Below are 9,893 nucleotides of genomic sequence, written 5' to 3'. Positions count from 1 at the left end.
GCTTTGGCATCTCCACAGTTCACTGGAGCAGGGAGGTTCAGGGCTCACCTGAGGTTAACCAAGCAGGTTGGGTGAGTTAACTAAAGAGTTCCCACGCCCAGGAGTCCCAGGACCATGTCTGTCCAGTGCCTGCTACTGAGAAGTTGGATCTGACTCCTCCTATGAGCCCACAGGGGCCCACAAGCAAGCTCTGGAGGCCAGGTCATGTTCTCCAGGGACACCTGGGTCCCTCTCAGCCCCTTCCTTGTCTGCTTGGAGGGTGTATGGAGGGCACAGGCATTGCCCGGGTTGGAGGCTTAAAGGCCCTGTGGAGACCCACCGTCATTCAGTAATTGCTCCCCCAGTTACTTCAGCTTCAGGGGCTGCCGGGGCCAAGGCCAGGTGTGCTGGCCTCTCAGCCAGCCCTGTGCCCGCAAGGTCCTGGAAGGCTGGAGAGTTCCGTGCTGCTCTGGGCAGCTCTGGGTCAGCAGTTGGATAAGAAGTGGTTAAAACCAGGAAATTCCATGTTTTGATAGAATGTTGGAGGGACTTTCCCAAGGCCACACCTGGTGGTTTCCTCTGCCAGCTCCACCCCAGAAGTGACAGCAGAAACTAACTGCCTCCTGCTCTGAGAGATTTACCTGCTGATAACAAGAAGAGCCCTGGCTGTGGTTCTCACAGCTTGGCTAGGAGTAGCAGTTCGCAGCCAGGCAAATCCCTGCTGGGCGGGGGACAGAACTGCGCTTCCGTGGCCCTGAGACTAGGGCAGGAGAGAGGCCTGTGACTTCCACTTAAAGCTGTATTTGTTCCTGCAGACTGCCAGCTTCTGCCCTCAGGTAAGCTGGTTGTGCGGTTGCGCCATCAGTCCAGGTCCTGAGAGACTTGTGTGGGACAGAGTCCCTCCCGCTGTTCCGGAGGACATCTGTTTTGGTGAGACATCAGTTTGCTGTTTTAGGCTGCTGAGGTTGACACCTTAACCTTGCACATCCCTTAGTGCCACCCTGACGAACCAGCACTCTCCCCTTCTCACTCCGGCAAGCGCCGTCTCTCTCACGGTCTCACACAGGACAGCCCAGTGGGTGCTGTGTGTGCGCGCGGAGGTTTACATCTGTAGGTCCCCCCAAAGCCTCCTTGCAAAGAGGCAGGGCTTATCGAAGGTGACTGGGTCATGGGGCGCCGCAGCTGCCGCTGTTAGGAGGCCTGGTCAGGACAGGTGGGTCTTGGGGGGGCAGGGCCTGGAATCACCCCCCCATGCCTCCCTTTGCTCTCTGCTTCCTGGGCCTGTGGTGGCAGTACTGCCCTCTGCAGCAGGCCCTGCTACCATGTCATTCTGCCTTGGAGCCAGCTGACCAAGGACTGTGACCAGGAGCCAACACAAATTTCTCAGTGATGAGAAGGCAACTCAAGTATCTGTCTGTCTGTCTATCCATCCATCCATCCATCCATATCTCACTAGGCCTTCCCGTGTCATCACATCCTCCTCGGGGACAAGATGCTGGAGTGTCCAGCTGGTACCCCAGCTGGGCGGCATGGTCAGTGTCCCACGTAGGGAGGTATGGGAGTCTGGAGGCCTCAAGCGGGGAAGGAGAAGTCTGTTAGAGGCCTTGACACCTTCCCCTGAGTGGCTCTGAGGAATCTTAGAAAGAGAAGTGGCAACCCCCAGGGCCTCCAGGCTGAAGATGGAGGGGTTCCTGGGCAGCTCTTGGGAAGAAAAGCCATCCCCGTGCCTCTATAAGGAGACTGAGTGGCACAGTGGAAGGGCAGAAGAGCCAGTGGTCATCACGGAGGTTTGCATCGTGGTTTGCATCCCCAGCGACCTTGGCCAAGCCATTCAAGCTTACTTTCAAGACTGACGTGAAACAAAATGCAGTGAAACACCTGGTGCCTGGTAAGGTCTGAACGGATACTAGCATTTTGGGTGTGGTGGCACACGCACATCATCCCAGCTACTGGGGAGGCTGAGGCAGGAGGATGCTTAAGCTTAGGAGTTCAAGGGCAAAATATTGAGACCTGGTCTCAAAATCACTACAAAGTTGGGGCTGGGCGTGTAGCTCAGAAGCAGAGTGAGCGCTTAGGGTGTACGAGGCTCTGGGTTCAACCTGCAGCACAAGCACCACTGAAAAGAGACAGCAGTATTAGCTGTTTTTTTCTGCCCATGTGGCCAGAACCAGCTTTACGCAGGTGATTCACCTGCCCAGTGCCTTAAAGGAAGTGGGGGGGGGAGCTTGCAGGGCCAGTGTGTGCTTCCTGTGTTCTATCACAGGCATGCAGGGCCCAGTGACAGCGCCGCAGGGCCCTGCTCCCTGCCACCCTCAGGAGTTAGCTCCAGCCAGCTTTGCTGGGGAAAGGCCCCAGCACTGCTGCAGCACCTGGCGCTTTCTTAAGTGGTGGGGACAGGAGTTGAGGGAGTGGCCCCTGTGCGGTCAGGTTCTGCTGACCCTGCTGTAGAAAGGCAGTGTTTCACCCCTGCTCTGGGCTCCTCCACCCTCCCCTCTCTCAGCCCAAGACCTGGCCTTCACTTCAGCTTTGCTGACCTGGAAGCAGCGGTCCAAATGGAGCCCCTTTCTCCCCACAGCCGCTCCCTGCTGCTCCCGCCCATGTGCCTCTGTGCTAGCTAGGCCACTCTGTCACTTGGTTGTGTGCTGTCTCTTCCTTTCCTGCGTAGTCTTTCTTCCCATTCTGCTGGGTCCTGCCCGCCAGCAAAGAGCTTTGACACTGGCCTTTCATTTATTTTTGTGTGGTACTGATTGAATATCCCCAGCCATTTATTTGTTAAATGTTTTGAGACAGAGTCTTGCCACGTTGCCAAGGCTGGGCTTGAACTTGTGATCCTCCTGCCTCAGCCCCCTAGGGGGCTGGAATTACAGGTGTGCGACCCCACACCCACCTTGGTGCCATCTAAGAACAGAGCCTGGTCCCTTCTCCTGTCTTGATGCTCTGAGTCACTGACTCCTCTTCCCTTCTCGTTCACCGCCGACCCACTCCACTGGGACTCGTTCCTCCTATCCTGAAAATGTTGTCCAGCCCAAGTCAGTTTCCCTTTCTAGTGACCTCAGGTCACCCCATGTACCCCAAAACAGGTCCCTTCCTCTCTGTAGAGCACTGCCATCTATGGTTCCTGCAACCCGTGCTGGCCGGGACCCACCTTGCCGTGGCTCCTGTTTTGTGGCCCGTTCTCCTCTGCTGGGTTTCTGAAGATGCGGACCCTTTCCTCTTCCTGTCTTCCAGGAGCCAAACAGTTTGGACGTGTGTCTTCAAGCAGGATTTCTCCCCCAGGCCTGGACCACACTGTTACCCCAGCCTATCAATATTTCTACCCAGATGGCCACTCGTGGTCTCAGCATGGCCCACCCAGGCGGGGTTCTTGACTTCCTCTCTCCCACCAGTAGCCCTTTCTGACCCAGCCAGACACTCCTCTTATGTTGTTTCATTGTTCAGTTCAACACTTATTTTACTTATTTTCTGTTCTCCTCAACTAGGAAGAAAGTTCCATTACTGCCTAATACCATGTGACAGTGCTTGCATGGAAAGGCTGAAAGTTTGCTGACTGACTAAGCATCTCAGTCTGTTATATGTAATATGCCAGGATTAACTCTTGAGTAAAAGGAAGCCTCCTGAAACTATAAACATTTAGATGAGATCATCTTAAACACCATCTCCTGAATTCACACCCACCCGGTCTCCTCTTTTGGTTCCTATCTGGATGAAACTGGCTTGTGTTTCAATTGCTCACTGCCACTCATTCCCATCAAGCTCCCATCAGATAGATCAGAGCTGGGCATGGTGGTGCACTCAGGAGGCTGAGGCAAGAGCATCACCAGTTCAAGGCCAGCCTGGGCTGTATAGTGAGACACTGGCTTAACCAACATCTGTCCCTGCCCCCCCCCAAAAAAAAGAATATGACAGGAGGCAGCCTTTGCCTTTGGACTCTCTAAGAGGTCTCTTTGTCCTCCGTCACAGCCTAAGAACTGGCTCCACCTCAGCTACTCAGGTGCTCCAGGTGTCACCTCTGCCTGCACCCTGCTGCACTCCAAGGGAGGAATCACTCTACAGGGTGCAAGAGCAGCCCCAGCTTTGTCTCCACCAAGGTCAAGAGGCCAGCAGGAGAGCTGAAGATGCAGCCGTGCTGTTTAAACTGGAGAAAGGAGGGCCTGAGAGCTGAGTGCAAGCCACACAAATAGCAAATGGAGACAAGCACCTAGGAGGACGTGAGGCGCCTGGGCCGGGCAGGGGTAGGACCTGTGCATGACCAGGGAACACAGGGGAGCCCCTCCGTGGAGAGGTCAGATCCATGCCTGGAGGGACTGGTATTCGAATAATCCCCTAGATATAAATGTGGGCCCCATTAGGGCTCTAGAACTCATTTTGTTATCTTTAATATTCTGCTTACTAATCATGTTTATAAAATGCACATATATACTCGTTCCCACACGGGAGAGAAAAGCAACTCATACATGTATGAGAGGGACAAATGGCTCCAGACACAGTATAAACTATGGGCACAACAAGAAGGGGTGCTGGGCTGGGGGCTCACACTTCACAAAGTAGATGCTAAGGACAATGGTGTGTTCTAAGAACCAGTGGTTCAACTATCCCAAAGAATCCTGCTAACTCCACAGATGCAATTCCTCCTCTGAGAAGTGGAGCCTCTGGGGTTCCAGTGCATGCCTAGCTGGGCCCACTGCTTCGGGCCTGCGGTGAGACGTCTCCATGGGAGTGCACAGTCACCCCAGGGCCCAGAAGTGCTGAGTTATCTCTGAATAACTTCACCCTTGAGCTTACTCTCTTATAAGCAAAATCTAAAGGCTAAAGCACCCCCTGTAAATGCCTCCCCAGTAACAGCACAGGGGGTGAGCACAGGCAGAATGACTCAGGGCCCTGGTTCTAGAAAAGAACCTCGGGTTGTAGCTGGTAAAATTTCCAACCAACTTATCAAGCTTCACTCTTTAGGGGGAAATCTGACTAAAGATAGAAATGAGAACAGCCCTTACTAAGATCAGGGATGGTGCATTCCGTGAAGGAAATGGTTCGCATGGCAACAGACTGGCCAATGGCATGCTGAGACTTTCTACACACTCTTAGGTTCCACATCTGAGCTAAACGGAAATACTGGGATAAGAGCAATCAGCATTCTAAATGCGACTGTGCCGGGCCTTGGCTGGGGAGGGATATGGCTGGCTTGGGTCCTCTCGTCCTTCCCTCTGTTGCCAGGCAGGACTCTGTTCACAGGGATGAACCAAAATCCCTTCTGAGCAGCTGTGCTCCTCAATCAGACTATAGGGAGGGATGTGAACTGCAGCATGGAAACCTAAAAATGTATTTTATTTTGAAGTTGTGCTTTGGATTTTCCCCAATCCAACATCTGTTGAGTGACAGTCTTAGGTTCACACAAAGCATCTCCAAGCATACATACAATATTCCAGTTATCAACACTATTTAAAGAATATACCATTTTACACAAACGTGACATACAAGTCAGACGCCACCACACTGCAATTCCCTGGAAGATCTAACTTCTCTTCTGCAGTTCAAGTCCACGGACACCAGCCCTCCCCGAGGTCTGCTCCTTCCGAAGCTGGCGTCAGTGCTCCTGTCTTGGGGAGAAACCAGGGTGCCCTGAGGAGGTTGGCTGAGGCCAGGGATTCCAGTTTCCAGGCTGCTGGCTGCAAACTCCTCTGTTCTCCAAATTGGGATGCTGGAGCCCCTCCCCACCCCTCTTCCCAAAGACTGACCCTTCAGAGTCTGTGTCGGAAGAGGATCCGTGCCACAGCGGGCAGGGTGGGGCTCCCGGGAGCAGCGTGCTGGTTTCGGCCAGTGTGTCTGAGACTGATCTCCCTGGCCCTGGGTGACCAGCTCCTTGTGGCTTTTCGGTGTAAAATCACAGTGTGCAGCCTCAGTTCCGGTTGACTGCAGGGAGCTCTGCCGAGGACTCTCCTCCTGTTGGCTCCCGGTCCTCGACCGGGACATCTTGAAGGTGTCAGGAGCACCAGGGATGAGGACGACAGCCCAGTTCCCGGAGCTGGGGTTCACAGGCAACCGCTTCCACATTGTGCAGGTTATGACACACACCAGCAGAGGGACACTGACCAAGGGGACGGCAGACACAGGTCATGTGCAGGGTTGAAAGGGAAATAAGGCAAGAGCAACAGGACAGGCCCAAAGCATGGTCTTTAAGGAAGTTTCGCTTTTGCTTTCTCAGGGGAGAGAGTACTGGAGAGAGGGGCACAGAGCAGGTGTGGGAACCAGTTCTGATCAGCTGGATTAGAAGGAATGTCAAGTGTAAAGTGAGGTTTCATTCTCAACTAGGAAGCAGGTCCTAGTGTCTGAAAGCCCTCCCTTGGCTCAGGACCTGCAGAAGCCCAGGTCAAGACAAGAACAGGCCACTAAACAGAACAACAAAGACCAAGAAGCCTAAGAACCGCAGGTTACCTCTTCCGGGGTGACCCACTGTGCTGAAAGAGGCCTGGCTTCTCCCAGCTCCTTGAGTGGTTTCCTGACGTGGCAGGTTACCCTTCCTCATTGGGCTCCCCTGGCTCTGCCTCCTCACACAGAATGAGAAGTGTCCTAAGCTTTCCACAGTTCAACTACCAACTTCACATACTGGTCCAAACAAGGTCTCTTCTAGGTCAAAGGACACTCAGATTTTCCCACCAGAATGGCAACCTACCATCTCCCCTAAATGATAGAAAACGAAAAGGCTCAAACAAAAGTGTAGCTTTCAAACCAGAAAACAGAGAAGAGGAATGAATTCCAGCTTTTCCTCACCTAGCTGTGTGGGATCTGTGAGCCTGAGATGTGGGTGTCTCCAAGCTGGGTGCCCCCATGGGCACCCGGCTTGGAACCTGGGCTGGTGCATGCACGGGTATCATTTCTGCGTTTTGGAAGGAAACCAGGAAATAAGGCCAAAGGAAGGCCGCAATATGCAGCATCTAATGCTCTTTAGATTCTGGCCTTGGGAAGACTTAACAACCTCTGGGGCCAGGCTCCCTTAGCTGTCTCTGTTTGGATATATGAAAACCGACTTTATAGGGCAGTGTCTCTCTTTACAGCTAGGTGCCTATTGACCCCTGGAGAAAGAGACCTTATCAAAATAACCGAAGTAAGGGATGAACTTAAAATAATTTTTCATTTGGGAACAATTTTTATATTAGCAAAGTGGACTTTAACTTTTTAATAGGATGATGAATTTTATGTTTTAAGTATCCAAAGAATGGGAAGAAGAAGGACCCATTTCTTACCTTTTTCAAACCTGCCACGGACACAATAAAACTTTAAGACTCTTTACTCTAAAGGGAACCAGCTACAAAACTGTCTTATATAGGAAAATGTCTTAAATGGAAAATGGTCTACTGGAGACAAAGATAGGAACGCGAGAAATGTCTACACATTCAGAAAAACTTGAAGAGCTCCTTAATAAGATTAGGTTGTACTTCTATGGGTTGGAGAGCAAAAGCAAACACCAGTGACCAACTCACAGCAATAGAAAGAAGACAGGGAAAGCCCCACAGCCCCTCATGGATTACAGGATTGGCCCATCCTGTTACAGATCGGAATGAGGGAGAGTCCAAAGGCTAGGTAGCTTCTCTGGCCCAGACAGAACAATTTGTAACGGAAACTGAGACCCCTGGTGGCTCCTGTATGAATTGCCACAATAATTTACAAAGAGACTGGCTTATGACCAGGAGGCTACACATGCCAGAGACTAGGAAAACTTGTGTGTGTGTGTGTGTGTGTGTGTGTGTGTGTGTGAAACAAAGAATGGACTATATGTGATTCTATAATCAAATCTGGCCAAAGCCAGATGTCACTGAGAGCTGGATATAGAAGCCATGTGGCAAGGCATCCCCTGTGGCCAGAGGGGACTGAGAGTTGAATGCATACCTTCATGACTTGCCTTGTCCGATTTCACAGTGACCTGATAATGAAAACTGTCTCTGGCTAACCTAAGAACAGTATTACTGCAGTTGGCTGGACTGCAATGACTGAGGGAGCAGAGGGCAGTGGGAAGGAAAGGGAAAGGCAGGAACAAGGGCTTCATTCTCAAGGTTTTGGGTGATGGGGAGGCTAATTCTGCAAGAACAACTTAGAATCTAATTTTCAACTGAAGTCCCCAAGCTAGTTAAATAGGAAGATTTTAATAACAGTCAGTCCCTACAGTCCCCTTGTCTAGAACAATTAAATTAGACTCCTCAGACAGTACAGGACTTGTCAGTGGACTGTGGGGAAGCTGAAGAGCTGACACCAGGGCTAGTGGCATTCGTTTTGGGGAAGACAGTGGGCTTGGGTCGTGTGGCTGGGGGTTTGACTGGGGCAGCCATCTTGACAGACTTGACAGGCCGGAAGGCGCAGGCCATGTCCCCCGCGGTACTGGCGCTGCGCTGGAAGGCAGGCTCAGGGTCCTTGAGGATCTGGGTGTGCAGGGGGCTGGAGGGCTCCGAGGTGGGGGCCACCACTGGTGAGGTTTTGAGGGGCTCCAAGGTGTCCAGAACCACATCAGGGGTGTGCTTGACACTGCTCTGCCGCTCTAGCTCCCGTAGCTCGTTCAGGGCAGAGTTCATTGTTGCCTCAATATCCTGCAGAACAGGAAAAAGGAGGAGATGAGGTGAACCAAGGCTCCTCAAGGAGCCTATTGCATCAAGAAAGGTCACGGCATGAAGAAACCAACTATAAGAGGTTATTTTATTTGGCCAAAGGCCATGTAAGTGCTCAGAACATGGAGGAAGGGGAACAGAATGATTTTCATTTTCAAATTTGTCTTTCCTAGTAATTGAGCTGATTTTTCTTTTTTTCTTTCTTCCCCGGCCCACCCCCTGTACTGATGATTCCCAGAGCTACATTCAGAGCCCTTTTTTGTAATTGTTTTGAGAGGTCTTACTAAGTTGTCTAGGCTGGTCTTGAGCTTGTGATTCTCCTGGTTCAGCCTCCTGAGTAGCTGGGATTACAGGCTTGTGTCAGGCTGGTTGAAACTGATTTTTAACTAGCGTCCTTGGGTTTTAGAGATAGGCACTGAAATATTGATGGATATACAATCTAGTGGGCAGGACAAAGGTAGAACTCAGAGTGGCTATGAGCTGGGCTACTCTGAGGACAGGGGGATATGTTAATTCTACTTCTGTTTGAAAGTGTGCTAAGGAATTTTTAAGAAGGGGTAGAGATGAAGTGTGATCTTTATCTTCTTGAATTTGACGGCCAAATTTTAAGAACATCAATCGTTCCTTGTTCCTCGTTCCTCTGGAAAGTTCAAGAGCCCAGTCTTTGAAGATTTATCGGGACCCCACCCCTCATTCATGGGAGTCTCCAACTTGAAAGGACTTCCTTCTAGCCACCACCACAGAAAGGGAACCACAAAATGGCCAGGAGGGGGAGCCAAAGCCCGTACAGGTGAATCACCTTCTGTAGCTCAGTGAAACAGTCAGTTATCAGGAAACCATTAGTCTTAGCCCAGGGCTTAAGGCAGAACCAAAGAACCTTTGTATGCAAACCAGCTGCTTCCTGGGGAGACCTCCCAGTGGTCTGCACTGTCCAAACAGACTTTCCAGGCGCTCCCACACCAGCAGTGGACTCCTTCTTGGGATTAAGCTCACAGTGAAAGACTGTTCTAAGCAAAGGCCCCATTGTGAATTGTCTTACAGTGACACACGCTTTCTTTTGACAGTAATTCCTCTTTCACTCATCCTGAGGACATTCTGAAAACCTATGCGTGTGAGAAACGGGGGTTTACACCCAGGGCCTCACATACATTGGTCAGGTTTCCACCACCGAGCTACATCCCCGGCACTCTCAAACCTTTTAAGATGCTCGGGAAGAACTCCATCTGCCTCCTCAGCCCAGCAATGCAGCTGGAGTCTGTCCACTGTGTACCTTTTCACAGTACACAGTAATGCATGACCAAGGAAGGACCCAGGAGGATTCCC

General features: G+C 51.5%; 1 protein-coding gene and 1 long non-coding RNA gene across 2 annotated transcripts in view; one reads left to right on the top strand and one right to left on the bottom strand.

The window, feature by feature from the left end:
• The first annotated feature begins 544 nt into the window (after positions 1–544).
• LOC106150349 lies at positions 545–4,342 on the top strand. Its single transcript, XR_001237116.1, has 2 exons — positions 545–815; positions 3,940–4,342. It is a non-coding gene; the product is annotated as an uncharacterized LOC106150349 (long non-coding RNA).
• Positions 4,343–5,282: 940 nt separating this feature from the next.
• Srgap2 (SLIT-ROBO Rho GTPase activating protein 2) overlaps positions 5,283–9,893 on the bottom strand; it is a 249,497-nt gene continuing 244,886 nt past the window's right edge. Inside the window, exon 23 of the mRNA XM_005375386.2 lies at positions 5,283–8,552. Coding sequence (XP_005375443.1) covers positions 8,169–8,552 — 384 coding nt within the window. The 3' untranslated portion in view covers positions 5,283–8,168. The remainder of the gene's footprint in view (positions 8,553–9,893) is intronic.

The sequence above is a fragment of the Chinchilla lanigera genome, unplaced genomic scaffold (assembly GCF_000276665.1).
Source record: "Chinchilla lanigera isolate Chin_1 unplaced genomic scaffold, ChiLan1.0 scaffold00005, whole genome shotgun sequence".
NCBI lineage: Eukaryota > Metazoa > Chordata > Mammalia > Rodentia > Chinchillidae > Chinchilla > Chinchilla lanigera.
This window is presented reverse-complemented; position numbering and strand designations above follow the sequence as displayed.